General features: G+C 39.9%; 1 protein-coding gene across 1 annotated transcript in view; it reads right to left on the reverse strand.

Annotated features, from left to right (window-relative positions):
* opn4a (opsin 4a (melanopsin)) overlaps positions 1–23738 on the reverse strand; it is a 48755-nt gene extending 25017 nt beyond the window's left edge. Inside the window, exon 1 of the mRNA XM_066693211.1 lies at positions 23150–23738. Coding sequence (XP_066549308.1) covers positions 23150–23296 — 147 coding nt within the window. The 5' untranslated portion in view covers positions 23297–23738. The remainder of the gene's footprint in view (positions 1–23149) is intronic.
* Between the last annotated feature and the right edge of the window lie 3728 nt (positions 23739–27466).

Raw genomic sequence — 27466 nt, forward strand, 5'->3', positions numbered from 1 at the left:
GGAATAACTTGCATCAAACGATCTTGAGTTACGATTCGGTTCCAAGGGTTTTGACCTGCACTGATCGCTGGCATCCTGTGCTCTTCTTAATTCAGTCAGAAGAGTTAATCCATATGGAATAATTGCTATTCCAGAATGTGGAAATGAAAAGCCAATAAATGTGTGATGGAGGGGTTTTGCTTTCAACCCACTTTTCCCAAGGGGTACAATAAGTCACGTCATCTGAGCTATTTCATATGCCACCTTCTAGCCTTAGTTCTTTATTACATCTTCGTTTGATCTGACATTGAACAACTTGAACTGTAGAAGTAATATTATCAACAAAATGTGGAAAATGCCAAGGTAACAGACACTAAACAGATGTAGTGATTGCATTTCTATTAGGAGACAATCACTCTCATCCAAATGAGTGAAAGTGTTTTGCCTGGATGAGTCTTGGCAGAGATCTTCTGGACTGTCTTTAAGGAGCCCCATGGGACCCCTCTTTGTCAACAATTTACAGTACCCCATATAAAGCATCATGGTGAACTGTACTCTATAAGGGAGGCACATAGTCAGCAAAAATGGGCAAGTAATCAATTTGGTGTCTGCACTGGGTGATGCTGCAGAGAGGAATATCATTTAGACACCCAGATAATTTAACTCCATCTCTTTATGCAGTGCTAGAGGGCCTCTGTTGACAGTGCTCCTTTTATACGTTATCTAATCTGAACTGCATTAATCACCCAAATTACATCAGTTCCAGGATGCACATGCACAGCTTAAACAGCAGCCCAGGGAAAGAAACTTATGAGTGATTACAAAACAGCACAGTCGTGTTCCTCGCTCTATAGGTCGGGTTTTATCGCTCTTTTCTCGTATCAGTCTGTATTAAATTACACATTGAAACACTTTACAGATTGTTTTCTGTGACTTGCTTATGTTTAGGAGCTAGTTACATAAATTATTAAAGTTGATTTTATAATCCTCTAAAATGTTCCTCAAAAATTGAAACCCAGCATGATCAATAAAAGTGTACATGCAATCAATATTCTTTAATAAATCCTGCTTGAAATGAACGTGATATTGAGCAGGTTAGGGTAGCCTTCCATTCATTATGAGATGATGATTCTATATTTAAACAATATGCGAAGCTTACACTTTGTGTCTCTTTGACTGTGTTCAAATCAACACACATACAAAGGGCAGAGGAGAACCTTCACACGACACCGATTTAGTGCTGGATACAAACTTGTTGGATCATAGTCTGTGTACATCATGTAATTGGCAGCCCTGTGTGGGTTTTGCCTAGTGCCTGTCAGATCTTGTCATTCAGAAGGTATAAAGAAGGATTAGGGGAAGAATATTCAATTGTTTTGTTCATAATCAGTCCTCTATCACAAATTTAATACAAGATCGAAGTATTAGAGCTGTCACCCAGGGAAGCGTGGGGGGCCAAGTAAATCTCGGCCTGTTATTTCTCAGGCAGGACATCTGCTAACTGCTGTAAACAGCACACTGATAAGAGGATTGCTTGGCACACTGTAAACGCAGGTTGTTCTGCTAGGTAGACAGCACTACGTGTTAAATAAGCAGTAAGCAAGGAAAAATGCAAATACGCTTCAATGATGGGATGTGGACGCATGCTTTTGTTCTTCCCAAAAGTGTAGCAAATAAGCCGCCCAAGAGATCACAAGAAACTCCTTTCTGTCAGAAAGAGTTTGATTCAGTTTTTCTAAATCCTGAAGGGGGTGGGCAAAGTCAAGCCCTAGGACAAGTTGAAAGTTGAGATCCATAATTGCTTAGGGGCAATTCCATGATAAAGTGACCCTGGCCATGAAAAAATATATATTACTCAGTTTTTACTAAAAGGTGTATATTTGCACATGCTGTGTTATTTTGGTTCACTTTATGCCTTTTCTTTACAGCCATTTAAAGTTACTGTTGAAAAATAAAAAAGCAACATTTACAGTGTGTACAGTTACATTACAGTCTAAGTTTCATTCATTTTTAGGTTTCATTTATAGGATACATGTTTTATTTATACATTTGTAAATATGCCCAACTGGAACTCAATGGATATGTAATACCAAGTTAATAATATTACATTTGACAGAAAACAGGAAACTATTTTACAACCATTCAAAATAATGGTGTTTATAACTATATGTCACATCCATAACATTTTCTTGGCAAAGTTTGTATAAAAGTTGTATGCTACACTAAATTTTTTTCAAACTTTCTATGCAAAGCTAACTTTTTTTAAATGTATGTTATGGGATAACAACTTTTACCCTTTATTAATAACAATTGCCCAAATTAGCATTATGGATGTGACCGTTATGGACGTGACAATAATGTCCCTATTGATTTAATGATGTTATTGCAAATAATACGTCTTACGATGTAAAAGCAAAATACGAATTGCATCACTTATGGTAGCACATTGTCATGCCATAATTCATATTAACATCACAGCACCAGACTACTGGCAGTTGTTTAATAGGGCTAGTTTTATAGATTTAATCTGCTTAATTTAAAATTGTTTCAAGACTGCTCCTTCATCTGCCTATAACTTTAATAACTTAATGAAAAATGAGTTGCAAGGAGTTAAAAAATGCGTGTACACGCAAGGCATAATTTATAATTTGAAATGTTGTAGAATGTCGCCCAAATGAAATGCATACCTTTAATCTGAAACTATGGCCGGAACCTAATCACATTTCACAAGAATTGCGAATCATACTTTACAACATGGAATGTTATCGCTTTTTATTTATGAGTAGGAGAAAATAGATACTTACAAAAACAACAAAAGGCGATAACATTACGTTTTGTAAAATGTGATTTGCAAGTCCTATGCAATTTGATTATATCCTGGCCTATACCAGGATCTTAACTTCTTTAAAAGCTCTTAACATGATTTCACTATAAACTTTGCATCATAACAATTCACTTTTTTTTCTTTCAATTTGAAAACAACAACAATATGTATGCTACCACTTTAATGTTTCTATCCAATTGTTTTAGGCTCCGTTTTCAAGTACTTGTACAGCACGTCTACTTTGTTTTGGTCAACAGCTTACTCCCTTGTTGATGGGAGAAAGGAGGCATGTTTGTAATCCAGCTGCAGTTTTTTTATCTCTCACTGACACTGGTAATTAATCACAGAATGTCAGAAAACACTGCATTCTTTCAAGGAAGATTACTACATTCAATATCGAAGAGAATCTTATTACAGGTAATCTACTAGACATTTTGTGAGTCTGGTCACAGAATTTTGAGGTGCAATTTCTTCGAAAAAATGATGATGCCAGATTTGTTTATGTCTTGCCAGCAAAGGAAGACAAAGGTTGGATTGGGGCTGAGCAGGTTGTCAGGAAACTTATTCCAGTTGTCGATAACCGAAACAGATTTCACTTCAGTGAAGCATTCCTGGCTGAATACGTTTTAAATGTTTTGGACGCTATAAAGCTAACCAAGAAATAGCAGTGTTGGGTAAAATGCACCCGTTTTGAAAGTTTTTATTGATTAATTTGTATGTTGTAAGTCACCCTGGATAAGGGCGTCTGCCAAGAAATAATAATAATAATAATAATAATAATAATAATAATAATTTACACCAATACCCCTTGCTGATTTTTTTAAACCTTAATTAAATTGTATGTGTGTGTGTGTGTGTGTGTATATACACACTGATCAACCATAACATTATGTCCGCCTGCCTAATATTGTGTAGGTCCCCCTTTTGCCGCCAAAACAGCCCTAACCCATCGTGGCATGGACTCCACTAGACCTCTGAAATTAGTGCTGTGGTATCTGGCACCAAGACATTAGCAGCTGATCCTTTAAGTCCTGTAAATTGCGAGGTGGGGCCTCCATGGATCGGACTTGTTTGTCCAGCACATCCCACAGATGCTCGATTGGATTGAGATCTGGGGAATTTGGAGGTCAAGTCAACACCTTGAACTCATGATTCATCAGACCAGGCCACCTTCTTCCATTGCTCTGTGGTCCAGTTCTGATGCTCACGTGCCCATTGTAGGCGCTTTCAGCAGTGGACGGGTCAGCATGGGCACCCTGACTGGTCTGCGGCTACGCAGCCCCATACGCAACAAACTTATTATATATATATAATATAAAATCCCTCATTGTACATGTCTTTTGTTTAATAGTCTGCATTGTTTTGATCAAATTGTTCTTACTATTCACATATCTCATTTAATCAGTTTAAAAACATGATTACAAATTTAAATACTATAATAAATGGGCTTTAACCAGAATTTTGTCTTGATTTCAGTTTATCTTGGCTTCCAATGACAAATGACAATTTAAAGTGTTTTTAAAGAAAGATTTAAATACATTTCCTAAATGGAGTTCAGACAGCGTCACATCCATAACGCTGCACTTTGAGTTATACTATTAAAATATAAAAAAAACTGATGTATTTCTTAATATGATTTTTGGGAGCTGCTAAGTTGTCCTTACAAAATGGCATTAAATGTTCTGATGGTAAATTCTACAAATTACAGACTTTTGAGAATGTTAAGTGACCTAGCATTTCTGTCACATCCATAACGCATGTTTCTTTGGGTGTTAAAAAACTAATGGTGAAACATTGAACCTTGAAATTTTAACATGACACAGTTCAAAAAGCACATTATCTAAATAGTGCATCGTATTTAGTTATTTGTTTAAATGAGCCCTTGAATAAGGCAACAAATTTGCATTTTTGTGTGCACGTCACATCCATAACGCTGGAATTGCCCTTCGGACTCCGAACAGAAGGCAGATCTTTATACAGAGAGGGTTAAGGATTGGTTAAGGATTTACTGATAACTAAGGGCAGTACATCAGTTTATTAGAGTTACTGTAACACACTGCCAGCTTACCTTCCCAAAATTGGTTGCAATAAGCCCCTATAAATTCTTAATGTAATAAATGTCACCAATTACATTAAAACTGCTTGTCTCACCCATGATTAAACCATTTCCCAGCTTCACAACACCAGGCCCAGAGAGTAGTGTGGCTGGAAACAAGCATCATAGACTCTCTATGTTCCTTCAATAAGAACATAGGCAATTGAAAATCTACTAATTCAAAATCATGGAGAGAAAAGAAGAGATTATCTATTAAACCCATTGAGGATGAAATTTTAAATCTATTCATTAGGTCAGTGTGATCTGAACAGAGCTAATATTTAAAGAATTTCGAAACTAAAGAAAATGCAGAAACGATTGACGTTGAGTACATCTCAGTTACTTTTATTTTAGTTAACATGATATTGAGAAACATGGCATTGAGTTGGCCCCTTCAAGTACCCAAATTATCTCTAATTAGATTCTAGAAAGAGAGTTTTCTGTTTTTGAAGGAGTCCTGGGTGATGCTTTATCTCCTCCCAGTAGACATGCCAAGAGAACATATTGGACGTTTGACAGATTTTCCAGGTATTTTTTTGTTATTTGTTTCCTCTGAGATATACTTGTGCTTTGCCTGATTTCTGCCCCTCTTTCCTATAAGGAATGAGTGTCCTTTCCCAGTATCATGTTATGTAGTGGTTTATTAGAGATGTATTATACATAGCAATGCACTTCAGCACAAGTACCAATCTGTGGGAAAGCTATAGCATCAATAATCTGAGTTTATTTCTCCTTTGACATGACATACAAATCTGTGTTTTCCTGCTGTCAGTTCAAGGAGTTTGGCAATGTTCCCTGTTATAACAACAAGCCTTGGCCTGCTGCACAAGAGTGGCACTGTGGCGAAACGGTGAACACCAATTTGGTTGTCAGCACAGACAGCTTATTCTAATTGTTCCCGCAGGCTGCCGGTGGCTTTAGCAGAGAGGGTCTGCCTGTGCTCACACCCAATCCTGTGCCCTGTACAGGATTAGCACATTATGGACCTAAGACCCCTTTTCCCGAAACATATGTTACATTGTTCTCCTGGTTTCTGCTTGTTTTCTTTGATCAAAGTTGATCTTGAAATGCCCAGAACAAATCCAAAGTCCAGAGGAAACTGGGAAAGGAAATCAATAAGTCACATTCCTGCTCATTGGTGCAAAAAGGGCAGGGATTGCAGCTGACTCGACACGCTTCAACTCGGACGGGTTTGCCTCCTGTTTCGGACTGGGCTTTGCTTATTACCTTGATGTGTTGCCATTTGTGCAACTTGAATTTCCCATCACCGTGAGATAAAAAAAACAAATGCACCAGAGCTATGCTGTTCTCTCAAACAGAAATCTGCCCCCTACCAGAACTAAAACTAACTGCTCAGTAAGTCACAAACACAAATAAGGAACTGATAGTAAACAAGCACTGTTGAGGAAAGGGAACACATCTAGAATAGATGGGAAGCCAAAGTGACAAAAACATCACAGCCACTCACTCAAAACTGCCGATGCTATCCAACTTGGTCACACACAACACACGTCCCACCCCCACACGTCTCCGTTCATTCCTTACCCGCTTGGCCTTTGCAAGACACTTTTTTAATTACCTCTGCATTCAGCATTCAGATCACCTCACCGTCACCCACACTAAGCCCTTGACATTGCGATTCTCTCCCAGGTAAAGCCTGCGCTGATGGAAATGAAGATTTGAAAGCTGTTCAATTAAACAGGCTTGACTAAGGTTCATTTAGAAGCGTGAGGTAGAGAGCCAGTGTCATGTTCAGAAAGAAAAAAGCAAAATACAAACGGTTCACTTCTCCCGACAAGATGCCAGCACTGAGCCGTTTGTAATGAATATGTAGATAACAGACAGATTCCCGCTCTGTCTGTTTCCCCTGGAGAAATAAGCTCAAACGTCCAACATGACAGCATGGCGCTCCAAACAACCCCCTCCCCCCAACAAAAACACACATTTCTGTCATCAGCCTGGCCAGAAAACCTGATTTACTCTCCCCCTCAAACTCATCTCCTTACTAATTAGGTTATTATGAAGTTGCTAAAAGCTAAAGCAAGAGAGGAGATGGGGAGGGCGGGGGGGGTGGTTGAATAACAGAGCAATTTGATCAATTTCAGTCTTTATAAGCTGCAGGGCCTTGTCAAAACTGGACCGAAAAAGCAGAAAATAATTATATTTAGTGATACAATCGTTTATCTCTCGCTGCTTGTTTGTGCCGACATATACCAAATGAGGCAACGCGATCGAAAGGTAAAGCTGGATTATAGAAGTGCCTGCTGTGAGAAACGGAATCTTATGCTGAGTTATCGTATATGTTGGCAGTTCAGCTGGTAATTAAAAAATAGAGCAGATGTATTGTCAAATGGACAAAGGACGCCTAAGCAGTTTTTTTCTTCTCCCTTTCAGATAAGGTAATCACAAGTCCCTTGCTTTCCCTGTACAGTAGTCAATAACCAGAAATTAGATGTCATTCTGCAGCACAGGGCTGTCCCCAAGCGACAGGTCCATTCAGTTTGGATCTGATCTGTCCAGTGTAACAAGGAATGAGTTGACAGGCTGTTAGCCATTGGGAACACACTGGAAATATATCAAGACCACCCATGCATTAATCATTCTCTCCATAACAGACATAATTACTACAGGAACATGAGTCAAACCTTTTACAAATACATGCTTCAACTCTGAAACACCAGGGGCAACTTTTAAATAAGTTTAATTCCCTGGAGTTTTAGTTTTAATGATCTGGTTTGTTTTATGAAAATGGATTTGAGTGCAGCCTAGGCCCAGGTGAGAAAACCCCTCAATTTCCCTCTACAGATACCTATCTGGCCTCTCTCTTTGTCCACAGGAGTTTTAATTGTCTTGGTCACACAGAGTCAGGACAATCATAAACCTATTCATGGGCTGAGGCACAGAAATCAATTTCTCATCTCCTCTGGCTTCAGATTTGCCTGAAATCCCGAAGCTGGGGAGACTCCAGCGAAGTGTCTTTGCTATCCTTTTACGTCGCAGATTAAATCAGGCAGGAGCTCATTTTCTTGTTGCAGAGGAAGGTATCACGAGGGACATGATTGTGTCTGTAGAGCAGGATGTATTGGCACCTGGAAGTCTGAGAAGAAATAAGTTCATATCTTTCACCCTGTTCATAAAAGAAACATCCCTCTGTTGGAAAATTGCCTAATTTCAAATGATGGATTAGACTAGTCGTAATTTAACAGTTAGACTAGTCTAACACAAGTTAGTCAGTTGCATAAATTAAGACAGCTTAAAAAGTTGGCTTCCTCACCCCCAGGCTAATTTAAGATTTAAGTCTATCTTTCAGCTGAAACTGCTTGCCTGAGTCTGATGCTGACAGGCATTGGTTATATAACGCAAACTAATGTCACATTATTGAAAAGGGCCTGTATAAAAATAACAATGAGACAGTCCCAAGCTGTATCAGAGACAATGACAGCAATGTGTTAATGGAGATTGTTGTTAGGTACCCTAATTAAAAAGAGTCAGATTTTCTCTCAACTCCGGCGTAATCCAAACTGAAAAGCAGAGCAGCTTCCAGAAGAGGCGTTTTGTATTTATTTATTTGTTTGTTTATTAATTCTGTTAATTGGAGAGACTATATACATATACAAGTTGAAATGGGACTGCTTTCTCAGTTTGCGCCCCAGTAACATTGCAGTTCAAGAGTCGCATGGAATAAGTGTCTCAGAAAACTCATCCTCTAACAACGGACCCCTCCATTATTTTCTGTTAAAGTCCATGTAGAGAAGATATCCGGTGCCTTCATTTCAATATATCCCACCCTCAGGCAGCAGGCCTTGGAATATGGGCAGGAGAGGGGGCTGTACAGTAAGACGCAAACAGTGAACAAAACCAGCTTTAGGTAATCTGCCCAGTTCCAAACCGACACTCTGCTGAAACCTAAGTCTTTGCATGTGCTTAGGATTTTTAATAATGTGTTATAGAGGCATTGAAACTGAAAGCCCCGGATGATCGGATCAAGCTGCTGTAGTCTGGAAAAAGATACAGTGTTATGTTCAGTAAGTGGATGCCATTGAGCCTGCTGCTCATGCTGGCTATAGCGGTCATGAACTTGCAGAGAAATGGTGCAGTGAGTGTCGTGGTGACCATGTGCTTTGTGGAATCGGCCATGTAAACTATGTTTTGTAACAGACAAACAGGTTCCTAATAAATCCTTAACTTCACTGAATAATGGATAGGCTCTACTTTACCTGAAAAAACCTTGATGGCCTCACACAGAATGGAAACATCCTATTTCATGTCAGACACTCCAATTTAAGTGATTGTGAACTTGGTGAATCTAATCATAGCATTTGGGGTTTTGTTGGCCCTCCTCTCGTACAGCGTGCCAAGTCTTTTACAGCCGAGATATTTACGATCTGTTGGCTGCTCCGGTGCCTAAAAAGCACATTCCTACAGGAACTAGTTGTCTGTTGACAGCCCCTCATTCACTGTAATAAGCTACATAATAGATGTGTGTATATTATATATATATATATATATATATATATATATATATATATATATACATACACACACATACACCGATCAGCCATAGCATTATGACCACCTGCCTAATATTGTGTAGGTCCCCCTTTTGCCATCAAAACAGCTCTGACCCGTCGAGGCATGGACTCCACTAGACCTCTGAAGGTGTGCTGTGGTATCTGGCACCAAGACGTTAGCAGCTGATCCTTTAAGTCATGTAAGTTGAGAGGTGGGGCCTCCATGGATCGGACTTGTTTGTCCAGCACATCCCACAGATGCTCGATTGGACTGAGATCTGGGGAATTTGGAGGCCAAGTCAACACCTTGAACTCGTGATTCATCAGACCAGGCCACCTTCTTCCATTGCTCCGTGGTCCAGTTCTGATGCTCACGTGCCCATTGTAGGCGCTTTCGGCAGTGGACAGGGGTCAGCATGGACACCCTGACTGGTCTGCGGCTACGCAGCCCCATACGCAACAAACTGCGATGCACTGTGTGTTCTGACACCTTTCTATCAGACCAGCATTCACTTTTTCAGCAATTTGAGCTACAATAGCTCGTCTGTTGGATTGGACCACATGGGCCAGCCTTCGCTCCCCACGTGCATCAATGAGCCTTGGCCGCCCATGACCCTGTCGCCGGTTCACTGCTTTTCCTTCCTTGGACACTTTTGATAGGTACTGACCACTGCAGACCGGGAACAGCCCACAAGAGCTGCAGTTTTGGAGATGCTCTGACCCAGTCGTCTAGCCATCACAGTGTGGCCCTTGTCAAAGTCGCTCAGATCCTCACACTTGCCCATTTTTCCTGCTTCTAACACATCAACTTTGAGGACAAAATGTTCACTTGCTGCCTAATATATCCCACCCACTGACAGGTGCCATGATAACGAGATTATCAGTGTTATTCACTTCACCTGTCAGTGGTCATAATGTTATGGCTGATCGGTTTATATATATATATAAAGTACAATCTATCCTTGCATTACCTATTTTTTCATATAGATTTATTTCATTGCCATATGGGACATCAATAGGACATTTATGCAGATGACAGACATGTATATCAATGTCCCTGAAGTAATGTGGACACTGCCCTATTTCTGGCTGTGCTTATATTGACCCGGCAGGACTCTACACACAATACCTTTAGGACATTATAAAAAATATCATCATTTAGCATGGTAAAACAGATATGTGATCATCACCCTTTTGGCTTAGTGTAACAGTTTCATTGTGCATTGAAATTATCCTGAATAGCAATGTCAGCTGAAGATGCAATGGTCCAATATCTCTTCCTGGAGGACAGACTGACCACGAGACTGTTGTTCAATCAACCATGGGATTCGTTTCCCCCTGTAGTGACTTACTGGACCTCCGTGCTTTGGACAGAGCACAAGTTTCCCCTCATGCCAGGGGATAACCCTGCATCTGATAAGAGTGGGATAAGCTGCACTTCCTGACTTCAAATCTGGAGGATATGAGACTGAGGTGGCCTTTTTGAGGAATGAGCTACTCTGTTGTGCACTGCTTCCAGCTGAAGCAAAGCAAAGATTGTATCTCTCATGTGAACGGTTGGAGAGCAGCTGAGGTGCTGTTTCATTGAGAAATAGAGGCATTTTCTGTGAGAAAATCAGTAGTTTCAGGCAAGGATCTAAAACAACCCCTTCAAGGTAAATCCAATGGATGCTGTTTGGTAGCATATCCAAGATTCATATAAACACTACCTAGAGTTAGTAAAATACAGATGGTATTTCCACACTACCTTACACCCTTGAATACATGCACAGCCTCCTATGCACGCCTATGGAATAACTCATGCTAGGAACACTATTGTCATTCTGCTCTTTGAGAAATTAATATTTACGGAGGCTGCAGATTGTAAGAACAGACTGTGAAGCTCCTGTGAAAGGAAAATTACAAGAAAAGCTTTCTTTCCCATGTAATTTCCTCTCTAAATCCCGTCATATAAGAGTGACAAAGCAGGGCAAAAGAAGGATCATAAATGGCCACATTATGAAACCAATATCCAAAAACAGTTACTCACAATTAGACATGATGACCTCTCCTTACCTCCAAAGAAATGTATCCTGATTAAATCATTAAACATCAACAGATAGATGGCATTAGCATATGAACGGGTTTTAATGTCGATCGGGAACACTCTTCAAAAGATTCTACTGAAACGCATTTAATTGGGCCCAACACACAGTTCTAATATTTTCATTTCTTTTTTCAGTTGGCAACATCTTAGTTTTAAGTGTCCTTCTGAAACTGAAGTAATGGCATTTAAAACATGATTGAAATTGAAATAGAATTTCAGATTAATTCAAGTCCTACATTCATCCATTTATACCCCGAGAGCTTTGCCCTGTGGCACTTTTCAGAGGTCTTGAGAGAGGTGCCATGTAAGGTAAATTGGGGTATTTTCTATGTGAGGAAGCTAGCTTAAGGATCTCTGGTATAGGGAAAAAACTTTTTATTGACAAATTTGCTGCAGTAGACATTCTTGAAGAGTCTGTCTGAGCAGTTACGAAACAGAAAAGTCCATTTTGATCAGGGTGGAGTTTTATGAAAGGTCTGAGGACAGTGGAGAAGAAAAAGGTTATGTAAAGCTGCAGTGAAATTACGAAAGAAAAGCTTTTTATGTTTCAATACTGCGAGCAAAGCTCTGAAAGCAGTTTGAGAAAGACATCCTTCGGCTTCTTGGCTCGACACACCTCTGTTATGAACTGCATCACACTGGCTGTAACCAACTGCAGGAAACACTGCAAACCATTGAAAACTGAAAATATATGAATGTCTCTCTCTCCTATATTTCCCTGGGTTATATAGATTGGGTCATGTGAACAACATATCTGAATAGTTAAGTCATTTCAGATTATATTTCTACCATTCACTGGACAAAGGAGCCCATGAGATACACAATTTCCGTAGCAGAAGCGTGGTGTGTGTGTTAGCGGGGCTTATCGTGTTGACATCAAATTAACTGACTGAGCCCTGTGAAGTGTTCAAATGATCTGAAGACTCAGGGGCTGCCAGCCCTGTTCCTGGACCCGTTTTCCAGGTTTCTAAATCACCAAATCACTAAATCCCTTGAATGCATGGAAATGTGGACTAATTAAGTTGTTTCAGTTAAAAAGTTAACGCTCTGGATAAAACAATAACCTGTCGGCACTGTGGCCCTCCAGGAGCACGGTTAGCCACCCCAGCTTTAAATGAAAAGGCCTTTGAGGGGATTAGCAATTACAGGATTCAGAGATTCCTTCTGTTGAATGATCCCTTGGAAACACAGGATCATAGGGAAATTCAGATTTAAAAAAAAAACATACTTTTTGGTATGTGAGCTCAAAAATGATGCGCAGATTCAATTGAGCATAATCCAGCTAATCCATACTGGTCTGTGAGCTGGCAACGTCAATTTGCAACATCACCTTCCTTGTATTCCATCCATATTTATTAGCGAATTGATTGGTACTCGTGTCCAAACTAATCAAACAACAAGCCCCTGGAAAGCTTCGGACTCCCGATGCCAATTCCCCAGGTGAATAGCATCACATAGGCTAGGTTGACAGGTCGAGCCACTCTGGCAGACTGAGGGGGGAGCACGTACTGCAGGTGTGTGGCAGCCATGGACAACGTGAGTAAATACACCAATATCAGGCACACACTCATTCCTGGAATTATTTTATGAATAGTATACAGCCAGGAAGGGACACTGCATAGAATAGCTTACCCATTCTGTTTTCTTCTTTGTTTTCCTAATGAAAGGCTTTAGAAATAAAAAGTTGTCTCATTATGAAAATAAAAATATATAACCGCACATAAGACATCAAAGAATGTGGGTTCTTTTGTTTTCTGAAGGGCACTAGAAACTTTTTGCAGCCACTTTCAGTTTCTTCGCATGTACTCTCCTTTCTGTCTGCACATTTCGCACAAAGAAAAGGTTTAGTTTTATCGTGCAGATGATTCGAACAAAGCTAAGGAAGCATAGCACTAGCATCAGAACTTAAAAAAAGCAAACAGAAAAAGTGCTAGAGCCCTCAGTTAAATCCTGAAGACTTTTAGTAATATTTTCTCCAGTTTTCGCACCAGGGCAAAACTTATTCCACTTCTGCAACTGCATCATCGGCATATATTCAAAAACGTGCATTACTATTTTAACTATATAAAATGTGTGTGTGCATGTTTGTTTCAATAGCAGACAATACATTTCACACAATCCCATGGTTTCTGCATGAGCATGTACTTCAGGATCCTAACAATACACAAGGTAAAGGTACTGGCTGCTGTGGTGTTTGTGCCTACTTCATGTTGTGCTTGGTGTTGTACCATACATAAAGTGTGTCAGAGTTTCTCATCTGAACATGAGGGGAGCTCTGTATTTGTATTAATGCTGAAATGGATGAAGAATGATCCAAGCAAAAAAAGTTGTGATGGTGGTACCAGCTTAAGAATGGAGATTGTGTGAAATGTGTAACCTGCAGCTAGCAAATAAAAGGGTCTGTACAGTTTAGACATTCCACGTCATAAAGATTGTCTCACACACGGCATTTGGTCACATTTACAGCATTAAAAATTGTTCAGTTTTCTTAATAAAAAACACATTAAAAAAAAAAAAAACATTTAGCAGACTAAGCAGGAAAACGATGGCTTTATTGTGCTCTCTCACACACACACACACAAACGTATACATTTGAATAATGTTGATGAATAATTAAAAATAAGTCTCGGGTTTCTAATTAAAAGGAAATGCTGTGGTTTGGGTTTTGTTTCCTCCTCTTTTTTTATAAATGTGCTGTCTATTTCAATTAATCCTACAGACGTAATTTACCAGTAACCTATTTTCATGGCCTGCAAAACTGGAGCAACATGCCCCAAACAACACACAGTGCAGTGGATGCAGCTGGCGAGAGCTATTGGGTAATCCTGAGAGAAGGTGGGGAACGAGGCGATCTGCAGTCTTGAACTGTAACCAAATGCCACCGAGCACACGATGGAAGCTGCTTCAACACACTTTCTTTTCCTTCGTCACTCCTGCCGTTACAAACTTGATCTGCGCTAATTAGGAGAGTTTCTCGGTTTCTGCTTCGCCGCTGCAATAATTGCTTGTCGTTATCGTAACTAGTAATCTTGTGAGTGAGGCAGGCAGTCTCAGGTTCTCCATAGCCGTGCTTCCTCTGCCAATGTGATTGGTCCCATAATCAATGGCTGGCTTTCATTTAGGTTGATTGGACATTTCCTCATTTTGTCTCAGTTTGCCAAGACTGCGAGGCAGATTTAATTAAATAGACTTTGAACTTATTACCAACTGAAAAATAAATAAATGTGTCCAAATTGGAGATGGGGAGAGCACAACCTTATAAAATCAGGACTTCTTAATGTATTTTTAACAGGAACTTCAATAGATGGTAGCCTTCAATAAGAGCTTTTTTTATACAAAGTGGAAAAGGGAATTATCTTTCCATTTCATCTGCACCTTAAATTCTAGTCCTAGATGAGAAAAAACAAAACAATATCTGGAGTATCAAATAATAAATACAAATAACAGCTTGCTGATTGAATCGTTTTGTGGTAAAGATGAAATATTATAAGTATGTAATGTTTACTTTCCAAAATACTTGAGCACACCTTATGATTTCCTTGGCTGTGAATGTCTGCTACATCCCATACAGATACACTGCCAATTTATCTGCTGAGTTAATCGCTCTGTGGTAAATGTGACACTCGATTCCTGATCTTATCTTCCTGGGACCCTATCATTCTCTACTGTGAGACAAACATGGGGATTAGAGACCAAACAGGCCATGTTTGCCTAAGAAGAACTCTTGCCGTACAATTGCATTCATTCACCTTCTGTTTATACAAAACAAACACAGCCTGGTCTGAAAATCCCCTGATGTAACCCATTGGGAAATAACTCGAGGCTTTAGCTGCATCTGCCAGTGGAGAGAAAGGTCTGTTTGCACCAGATGGCATGTAACAAGTAAAGGTGTGAAAACGCAGCATAAAGGCCAAAAAACAGGTAGTCCTGATGAAGTATCTGTGAGATTATCACATCAGGCCCTGATGTGCAGAGATAAGTGGTTGCAAAATCATTTTCCCCGAAGACCTATGCTTTTTTTTGCAGGGCCTTGATAACAAACACGGGGAAAACATTTTCAGTTCCAGTCTGTCTCATTGATGCTGATCTCCGAAGCGTTTCAGAGTGACAGACCAGAAATTTGGCAGCGTACCTGTGTTTGTTATTCCAGACATTCTCACATAGGAGTCGATAATGTGAGGCTTTGGTAGAAGATTAAGTTAAAGTAAGTATGTTTCTACATGTTACATATACAGCCAGAATGTCTCAATCATATAATTAGTGATTGCTGCAGCTCATCTATCATGTACTGATGTATGTAATTCTGTGTAAGGGAAGTTCATTTGAAATGGCTATGTTTTAATCTGTACATGGTCCAGGGTTGACGGTCAAGGGGTGCTACATTCCCACCCAAAGAGGTGTAAGGTGTTTTCCTAGCCCACGCAATAAAAACTGAACCAATTTCACCTCTGGGTGTCTTACTATTGTGATATGAGAAAGGTGTATTGATTTGGATTGGTTAAAATTAAAATGAAATGCAGCTTCTATTCTTTCCAGAATGCAAAGGGAGAACACAACCCAATGGGTAATTTCCCAGAGGAAAAGAAAAAAGCAGCAAGTGAATCTGATTGTGGATTTCACGAACAGCTACCCTAGCTAAATCTGAAACCACTGAGTGTGTTTATCCTTACAATCATAAAACCTGGCTTGTTAGAGAGAGGGTCTTGGTTGGCAGAAGTCTTGGCGCCAAAACCAGTGAAATCCTGTAGGCCAGGATTGGTAGCCTGTATGTAGCCGAGCTTTGAAACTCTGCTTGGAAACACCACTTAATTTCTTCATGTCAGATCTATATATGTGTGCATATATGGTTGCAGTCGCATTCACTCCTCACTTGACCCATGTGAGTGCCAATCAGACGTTTAGACACTTGACAATTGTGCCAGATCAATGTTCAAACACTTTTGAAAAGTTCTCATTGACAAGTATAGTTAAAAGGACAATACTGATTTTATGAAACGTTTCAGTCAATTAAAAGGTGTGAATACTTTTGAAAATCATATTGGTCTTCATATACATTGTGGAAAATTCACTTTTTTAATGTATTTAATATATTTTCTTGTATAAAGAGTCCACGATCCTTGGCTTTTGATAATGACATCCTTATGGAACTAGTTCACAGCATTATCTAATAAGTGTTACCTAAATGAAGGTGGGAATAGGAATTTCAATATTGCATCCCCAGTGCCACAGAGAAGTAATGTGTAAGTCTTTGTAGAGGTCAGGGTTTAACACAATCATGGCTTTTGAGACTCCCCCCCCATAATACAGATCTCAAATGTATGTAAATAATTTGCTGGTAAACAGAAACGAGTGTCACGTGATGAGAAATCAAATGGCCCCACAACGTTTTTCTTCAGAACAGTTTTTCATCTATTGGAATTGCATGAGGTACTTGGCAGCCTACATGAATTCTAACTAAAATAAAATACAAATCAATGGCGTATTTGTCTTGCAGATTTATGTTCAGAAATGTGAGCTCATGAGTGATTGGCATATTCCTTGGTCTCTGCTTGTTATTGATCGACCTGTGAACTATAAACAAATGGTGTATGAGCTGGTGGTTGGTGATGTCATAATAAATCCTTATAGCGAGCTCCCAGAGGCATACCCTAGAGATGGTGCAAATCTGAGCAGAGGTGGTATATATAACAATATATATTCAGTTAGTTTATTGATGATAATTATATGAATTGGATTTTACCTCAGGGTAAAACTGCCAAGCGCTTGGTATTGTATATGTCAGCCTGTGCAGATTTATTGACTGGAAGGGACTAGAGATACACACTCACATAAAATGAATTGAACACACCAGCAAATCAACATTTTGAAATTCCTTTCTGCTTCATTTACTACATCTGTTATAATTAAATCACTTTCATCTTTAAAGCACATTATTGTATGTAAAATTAAGATTATCATCTTTTAAAATTATTATGATTATGATCGTGATGATTATTATTATCATCATCATTATTCAAAACCTGGTATCATTAACCAACAGGCACACTTCATTCCCAGTGGGGAAAAAAATACAAAGTAAATTCAAACATCTAATGAAACCCTGCTGGATCGCACCTGAATATTGGATATTGTATTATTTCACAAATACATTTAACAAGGTATGAGCTCAGTCAGTATCCTGGTATTTTCAGCACTAAAAGGTTTCCTAGGTGATTCATAATTACTCTCCTTTGGTCTCTCCCTGTATCTGTAAATGGATCTATCTCTCCCTGGCTCCCCCATGTCTCCCTAGCTGCGATGCTGGGTGGGTGGGTGTTAACCAGCCCCCACAGACAATCCCCCAGTACAATGTGGCAGGATCAGTCTGCTTCATTTCCAACACACTGCAGTACCGCTTATGTTTCAGTGATGCCTTGGAAGCCAATTTCTAGTTCACTTTTTTCACAACTTATTTTTTGAAGCCTGATTATGTATTCAGTGGGTATAGGATGTGTTCACCCCCCTTGGACTTTTTCACATTTTGTCCTGTTACAACTTGAAATCTTGGTGCATTTAAATGGGTTTTCATTACCTTTGATTTACACAACCTACTCCAGAGACAACACAAACCCCCTAACCCATTTGTTCCCATATTGGAAGTGTCAAGTCGGTTGTGTGACTCAAAGGCAGAAAAATCTCATTTAAATGCATACAAATTTCAGTTTGCAACACATCGAAATGTGGAAAAGGCCAAGGGGGGTCAGTACTTCCTATAGCCACCATATGTATATATGTTGTACCTAGTACTGTATTTGGATTCAACATTCAAAATTTTGGATCGCATGTATGTGTGTATTTTGCTAGTTTTCGGTGATAGAATATTCTAGCCTGTGCTTTGGTTCTTTTTTCTAGGGGATTTTTTTGCTATCCTATTACTTTTGATAAAATAAGTTTCCATACTCATACATATTCAGCTAGTGGGTGTGGCTTTAGAAAGGTCCATTTCCAAAGCCTGGCCCTGGAAACCCACAGTCCTATTTAACGGCATTATCAGATACATATCTAGAATTTGTTTTAAAAGATGCAATAAATCCTCCAACTGTGTGCGTCTCCAAATACATATATTTTTCCACCTCCCCTGCATGTTAAAAAACTACATAAACCAGCTTGTTGTGTTTCCCCAGGAGAATAAAGGGATTTGTATCTGTAATTGAAACTGATGGCAGCGATTCTACCATCGCCAAAATCCCTCCTGTGAGGAATTACACGAGAACTGATTACAGCGGGGCAGCTTTGAGCCTCTCTGCATGCCAAATTAAATAATTTTAAACTTGAGAAGTGTCATTAAAAGAATGTGCCAAAGAAAAATGAACTCTGACTGGCACTAGCTGTTCAAAGCAACTCATTATAAGCATAGCAGTTTAAAGGCAGTTATGACTGTATACTGTATACTACTGGGTTTTATACTTTGCATAAATACTGCTAAGCAGCAGGACAATACAATAGACTCCTATGGAATTCCTATGGGAAAGTTATCTTGATGTCTTTTTATTTTATTATAATTGCTCTTCTTACTTTTCTAATTATTTCCGCTATTAGTTCAGCTTCTGTGAATTCATTATCAGTCACCCAACATTGTCCTCAATTCTGCGTGTCTAATAAGTTATAAGGTGCATTCATAGCACATTAGTTTCAGGGAATGGAAAACGCATCATCATTGCTTACTTGATTAGGGAATGTTAGACCTAATTAGGTTTCATTAATTAACAAGGACAGTTACGCGAGACGGCAACAATGTCCCGACACTAAAAACAAAGAAAGCAACTAAGAATGATTACAAATATATTGATTTGGACTCCAATAGTATACCATTGTATCGTCACCAGCTGAGGAGAAACTTTAAACGTGTTGCTGGCCATGTGTGTCCCTGGGATGCTGGAGGCTGTTTGGTAGCTTTACAGTAGACCGAGATTGCCAGGTTCAAAGAAACACTACAGAGGAAACACTGCTGTGTACATTACTGGAACGACAGCAGCCACAGTTTCACTTCATCCAATTCCTTGCATGAGCAGAGAGTGCTGTGGGAATATAGGGTATTTGACCCTCGTACCGTCTGTTGAGCAAAGATTAGATGCCACATAAACTGTGCAACCCATCCCAAAGGACAGAGAATAACAACTGCACAGCCCACATTAAAAATCAATACATTTTGCTACAGAGATAAGGGAGAATATGTTTAATATAACAAATACCTATTTTAATCCACCCATTTCCCCCCATGAGGTTCCCTGTCACTTGTGTTCAAAAGCACACTCTTTGATGTTGTGCTGAATGTAGCTGCTCTGAACTCATTGAACATTTAGGGTAATACATGCACATTGATCTTCACCCCACACTAAAGTTGTCTGCAGTTTTGAATCAACAGAGATTGCCTTTACATAGCAAGCTGCTCATGGTATAGCACATATTTCTTCAGCTCTGAAACAGCGATGATGCCAGAAATACCTCTCTCTGGAAAGCATCGGTGAACATCATTTTTTGGGCAGAATGCGTGGCCTGCATCCGAAGATAAAGATACACTGAGAGAAAACAAAGCATGAGCTAAGAAAATCAAATGCCTTCTTGATATTTTGCCACAACTGCAGACAATATCGTAGTGTTGTCCAAAGTTCATGTTTTACGGTGCGAGGAATCTGAATAACATAAGCACAAGGGTAAACGACAGTAGCAGCATTTAGAGATTTTTTAATATATAGTAAGGCCAGATTGATGTGGTAATCAACAACAGGCACGGTACAAACTCCTGCATTTAAGTAACTGCTCTCGCTCTACAGCTCTGGAAAAACCACTCCAAGTTCAGAAATCAATGTTAAGTGGTCTCTTAATGTTTTGTATGTACACGTCATGGCACAAATTACAATATAGTCGAACTGTGCCCATCCCGATCCCCATGTGGGATTATACCAGCATAGATTGCAACGGGCATCTGTACCCATTCAACTGGGAATCATAGCCATATAGTTGACAGTTGGCTTCTGTGCTGGCACTGCCACGGATTAAATTAGTAGAGTTGATGATCGTGTGCGTTTTACTGGGATTGCCTCAGATTACTACTATTCTTAGCATGATCTTGTATTCTTAGCATGATTCTTAGCAATCGAGTATAAGGTGGGGGACTCACAGTCAAGTAGTGTGATTGATACATTTTAACATAGAGAATTATACACAGATGGCACCACATACACACACACACACAGGCTAGGTTAAAAAGGTCGAGTGCAGACAGCAGGGGGAAATTGCACAGACGGTACACTATGCAGCATCTGGAGGGAAATAGCAAGATGTGCTGCTGCAATCCCTGGGACCTGCTGTAAACTCTCGGAAATGCAAACCCAAGAAATCTCAGGCCGGCAGGGTACAGCCGACGCTGCCTGCAGGCGAAACAGATCTTCAGTTGCAGCGAAACATGCAGGCTGCTGTACCTGTGTGAGTCTCACGAAGGGAAGCGCAAAGTGCTCCATCAAGTGGCAAAGCCGAGAAAAATATGTGTCGGAAAATACTGCAGATACAAAATCCAATGCCTGATAATCGATCGTGTAATCAATTTATAATGTTGCACTGTGCAAACTCAATATTGGGGATGAATTTTTTTAAATAGTGAAAGACTGGTTCTTGTTTGAATTGTTACTGTACCTTTCAAATTTAATTTAATTTACCTGTAATGATGACTTGACCCAAACGTAATCATGCTTCATAAAAGAGGTGAATTTATTTTCCTAACAGGAATATTCACAATTGAAATAGATACTGGTACAATTGGGAGTCCATACACATTATGATCTGTGACCATCTTTAACCATCCACTGAAAAATCACCTAGCTAGACCTACTATTCACCTCTCTGCTTTCCAAACGTTTTTGACTGTTGTCACCAGCACAGCATGAATTGAAACTGCTTACTGCCGAATATCAGATCACAAGCACTTTTTGTTGAAATGTTGCTTCTGCTCTCTCACTATTTCCACTAAGCTGCCCCTCTGATTTCAAACATATTTGTGTGTGTTTGTTGTTGCATCTCAACAAATGCGGTTTCTGTGAAAAGCACACTAAGCAGCGAAGCAGAAAGGCAGTTCCTGGCACGCATGGCTGTCTATACGTTCAGGATGAGCTGACAGGAGATACAGGTCTGGAGCAGCTTCAGTTAAGAAGGTCTCTCTGTAAAGCACTAGTGAGTCAGGAGGCAAATTAGAGAGCTGCGGCACAGAAATGTAATTGTCACTTCAGATTAACTTCTAGCAGTTATCTGTTCATTTAAAAATAAAAAAACTTTCACTCTATCATAAGAATTAGAAATCACCATTAGCATTCTTTTAAATGGCTGGTAATGATGATTTTAAATTTAGACAAGAAATATAATATACATACACACACACACCCATACACTGGCTGTGAATATTATGTGGAGAGCCACACTCCACACTGGCGGTAAAGAAAAAATATCTAGATATGTTTGGCCATTTTTGTTTTGGTTCTCTTTGGTTGTTTCTTATAAACTCAACTCTTCAATCCCCACAATGGGAGCAGTACATCGGGTTGTGTCAGCACAGTGCTAATCACCTGCCACCACATTTTGGGATGATTGCTCTCTTCTTATTTTCACTCGACTGAAACACTCCTTCTAATTGCATTTCTATGTAGTCAAGACTGGGGAATTGACAAGACCTGCTCTGCAATTCACTGATTGAAATAATAAAGCTTTAGCCTTGATGTGTGTGTGTCGAGTAATTTTCATTCTGAAAAACAACCCCTTCATTGGCAAATTGCCTCACATGAATCGGAGGCATGTATGTATCTAGTCCAACAGACAGAGAAACACATTCCAACTGTCATATTGCTTTCTATTACTTGAGTGTATTGCTAGGATATATACAGCAATTGGTAGTATACACTTCACATTTCAGCCTAATAAAATGTATAAAATAGTCAAGGAATTGTAAGTATTACAAAATATTTAAAATATCAGAAAAATTTTAGATGCTGCACATATTAAGATGTTATATATACATAGTACATATGTGTGTTTGCATATATGTATACATACATACACATATACATGAAACACTTAAAGAGTAATTCCACTTTTACTCACTGTATGGGGTATATAAACATTAATACAGATACTTCACAAAAGTGACACTCAGTAAAGAGTAAAGTACATGTAAAAAGTACTCTAGAAACAGGTTGCACATTTCAGAGCCCAATTTCTTAAAAAAAAAAAGAAAAAAAAAAAAGGGTGTTTTGTCATAGTAAAGCATTTGTCTTTCTTGGGATAACACGTTACCTATCCCTCCCTGCCACGCCATTTCATTCTTAGCCATAGACAAAGCCTCCAAAATCTTTCATTCACAAATACAGGCATCTATACCGTCACTACGACCAGAGCGGAGGGACCCTCTTTCAATGTGTTCAGCCTGACCGGCTATTTCCCTGGTCCTGCACTCACAGTAAGCAAAACTACCGTTCCACACAACCAGGATTTCACTACAGGAGGTTTAAATTCGACAAAGAAGCCTATCTTTCAATGCTACACTGCAGGGATGACACTTTTCTTTATTTCAATGTCTATAGATGATTAAGCAGTAAGTGTAAACAAGGAGAAAAAGACAAAGCACTCACCGTAGTCGCAAGTGGCGGAAGATCCACCAGTTTGTAGGCGTTGACTTCGGTGTCATTCCAGGCGGACAGGGTCTCCACGATTCGAGTACAGTTGGGGTCTCGCGGTGGACAGGAGATGCCCCTTCGTACAGACTGCAGGATGTTCATTGTCCAACAGTAGTAGCACGCGTACACACACACACATACACACACGCACAGACGGACCCCCAGCTCCACAGAGGAAGAAAAAAGCAAAATCAAATCAAATCTGACCTGGGCTGGTTTGGTGTGTTGATACCAGGACCCTTCACCTTCTACACAAGTGTCACTCAGAATAAGGTAGACAAGCACCAACAGCAGCAGCAGCAGCAGCAGCAGCAGCAGCAGCAACCACTGAACAACACAGTCCTTCCCTGCTGCTCGGCAATCAAAAGTTATCTGCACTCCACAACGTGTGTGTGTATGTGTGTGAACCACAGCTGTACGATGCTGGGAGTTAAGCAGCCTCACACACACACACACACACACACACACACACACACGCACTCACTCGCTCACTCGCTCACTCACACAGGCGGTGGCAGCAGCATGCATGCAGAGCTCAAGTGCATCAGTGTTGCATCCTTCTGCTATGCACATTCATCCACACACATGTATATTTCTACATCCATTTCAACATGGGGAGGGTCGGCTGCACAGGCTTAGATCCTGTCCCTGCCCCCTTTGCAACACTACCTATTGAATATTGAGCTTTAATTCATAGATTGGTGCCCCACTTGTGCACAAACACTCCCACCTGCAGTGGGCTGATTATTATTGTTATATTGATATAATAATAATAATGTGTAGTAGTATTATGGTTCTCTTGCATATCTCAAAAACAAAATTGTCTGTAGCTTACAATGGGAAAACCACAAGAAAAACATAGAATAAGAAATGTTAACATGGAAAAATAGGAAAGCAAAACCATGGTAAAGGCAGAGTAAGCCATGATACAAAGCAAGGAAAAAGACCACAAACCACAGCACATGTATGTTAAAACGCAGGGGACCATATGTTCACATGACCGTGGTACACTTTCATAAGAGAGGTGTTACAGTTAAATACCGATCAAGTACAGCTTCTGTCTTTTTCTCTCTCTTTCTGCTTCTTTCCAGTCGGGGGTTTACAATGTAGGCACACAAAAGCGAGTGTTTGGGGAAACAAAAGTAGGGCACTGGACCAAAGTGCGACATCCACGTGCCAGGGGAGGTAATCACCGCTCTGGCACTCCATATGTGGAGCTGGCCATTCAAAAGGTCTGGACTAATTAACTGATGTGATTTTTTCTTCTTCTTCTTTTGAAGCACAGGGGGGGAAAAACAGCTTAATTTATTTTTTCTTTTCTAGTTACATGGAAGAAATAAGCCTGTGTTCTGGGGTAAGCCGGTCAACCTTAAAAACATGCTAGAGATCTTGTATCTTAAGTACTTCTGAATGACCCGTCAATCTCAAACTAATTGCATGTTCAGAGCCTGGCGACTTGAGTGGGATATGAGACATGAGATAATGATGGTGTGCCATAGCAGTAGATGAATAAATACAATGTCATGTCTCATCCAAAATGATAAGCATTTTGGACTGTGAAATAACAAAAATAATAAAATGGAAACAACAGCTTACAAACACAGTAACTAAAGCACATCTGCAGTGTGGAGAAAGTAAGCCATTTTAAACAAAGAAACCTGAATCTACTTGTGTCCATTTACAAAGGAGGAAAGCAGAGAAACGGAAAGACAGGGGGAGACTCCTGGGCTCTCAGATGCTGAGAATCTGACAGTCCTGTCAGGAGAAGCACAGCAGACACAGAACGGGATGGTCAGTATGTGTCCACCTGCCTCAGTCTGAGAGGCTCTGTTGACACTGCACAGTGATCTCTGACACTCGGTCCTGAGGGCACTGTAAATATGAAAAAGCATGGCGGATATGTGTTGGCAGGGTGGGTAGGGTTGATTTAGGATAGATGGGGATTTAAAGGTATTGTTGGGGAGACAGTGTACCTGTGTGTGTGGCTGTGTTTTGTTGTTACCGGTAATTTTATAATTGTCTTATTAGTGCTTTGGCAAAAAAAAAATATATATATATATATATATATATATATATATATATATATCTGCCAATAAGGCCCGAGAGAAAGAGAGTGCAAAAGGAAGTGAGTGAGAGCGAGAGTGATTGAGTGAGATTTTGACTGGTAAAGGTGCAGGAATGTGGCCTTCTGGGATACAGGCAGCAGTGATTGTCAGAGAGCTGAGAATAGCAGCAATCATAGAGACGGGGTCAAGAATGCAGAATATTATTCATGCAAGGTGATTAGACAGGAAGCTCGCGTTGAAGCGAAAACCCACTGACTCTAAAATGACCCTGATCTGATGGGTTCAATCCTGTTGACTGATCTCCCCATGTTCCTTCATCCGTTTCTCTCTGGACTGCAGCTATGCTGAACATATCAGAGACTAATATACCAAAATACTAACACCAACCTTGCCTTATTCCACATTATCTTGTCCCTTCCCCATTCAGTGCTTTTTCTCTCTTTTTTTTCTTCCTCTGAGCTACACTACCAGAGAACACTAATAGGTTTTGCCTTGCCTCCTGCTCAGTCTGTCACTTCTGTAATTAATAAGTGGATGGATCGTGCTCCCCCTTGCATCCCTCATGCCAGAACCACGCTCCTCCTGCCAGCTTCTGATGTAAGCTTGGCAGTTGAGCTTGAGTGAATTCCACAGACCGACTTCAAAATATTTTACCTCCATAATCCCCTCTGAGGAGACATCTCCAGGAATATCAGCTCACTTATAGCATTAGGAATTCACAGGGAAATAACTAAATCAAGAAAAATAAAACAAGCAGGAAATAAAATTAAATCTTGCACCTACCTGTAATGGAGACTTAGGGACCCAGGTGTGGGTGAGCAAAGACAAAGTCAAAACCAGGCGAGGGGTCAGAGCTGGCAAACAGGTGTATAGAGGGAATCCAAAAACATGGTCAGGTAAACAAGCAAGGGGTCAAAAACTAGCAAACACCGCAAAGAAGGAGATCCAAGAATCAGTAGTCAAGAAAGGAAGCAAGGGTCAAAACACAGGTACACAGAAATAGAAATAGGTGGCTTAGAAATGTAACTCAGGGAGAATACAAGACTTAATAAAGCACCTAGGAAACAAAGGATAATATATAGGTCACACTGATGAGCTAGGGCAATGAGAACCAGGTGGGTTGACTTAGTGGAATTAGTGAATTAGTGGAGATGGACTGACAATCAAGAGAAAACTAAACTAAAACTCAGGAGACTGTGATTTCTGGAGGTAGACAGGGGCAGTATGAGGCACATACATGACACTGTAAGTTATGAAAATATGTGTGATTACACTTAGGCAATGTATACTTTTCCCATCAAAACAGTAGATTAGACAAGTAGGTCTGGAGTGCCCACCATCTTCGTGTTTCTGCTCCAGCAGAACTCTAACTTAACTATCTGAACACTTCACTGAACTAAAATTGTTTATTTGCACCTTTTACATTTTCAGCTTAATCATTTTCAATTGGTGAAGTTGGCATGGTTTTGTTAATTATTAATTTAAGTATCTGAGATCTCAGCTCTAGAAAGAACCAGAAGATAATGATACTCAAGGACCAATGTAGAGAACCACTTGCCTGCCAGTTCACTAGTATATAATGGAGTTTCAATGGCTGTGTTGTGTAGGCAGAGTAAGAGTAAGTGAGATTCAGCTTAAACAAATTGGAAGCACAGACTTTTCTGAAACTTTTAGATATTATAATTTATAGTTCTGCGGTCTCCAGCACTGGTCCTGGAAAGTTAATCAACACCATTAACTCAACCATTTCTAAAGGAGGAGGCTATTCCAGTCCCAGAGGACCAGGTTTCTACAGGTTGTGCAGATATATTACATAACAGCAACTGATTAAGGCTTGGAGTTTCACAAGTGTTTTGGCATCTTAGCCTAATAATGACTTAATTAAGAAAATAAGACCTGCAGTGGAATGAAAACCAGAGACCCCTTTAGCCCTTGAGCACTGGAATTGTCCACCCCTGTCAGAAGACTCTGAAACATTTCATTTTGAACAGTGGAATAAACATCGGAACGTCCTGCAAGGGTTCAAGGACGAGGTAGCTGAACACATGAGTTTTCTAATCGATGGATAACTCACATGCATCCCCAGTCTTTAGAAACTGCTGATTTAGGGATGTAAATGTAACTGGATTAGGACCCAGCAGAAGTGGAGTTGGAGACCACTGATGGAACTGTTTACATTAATCACCCAAAACTGAGATTCTTTAAA

The sequence above is a fragment of the Amia ocellicauda genome, chromosome 20 (assembly GCF_036373705.1).
Source record: "Amia ocellicauda isolate fAmiCal2 chromosome 20, fAmiCal2.hap1, whole genome shotgun sequence".
Classification (NCBI taxonomy): Eukaryota; Metazoa; Chordata; class Actinopteri; order Amiiformes; family Amiidae; genus Amia; species Amia ocellicauda.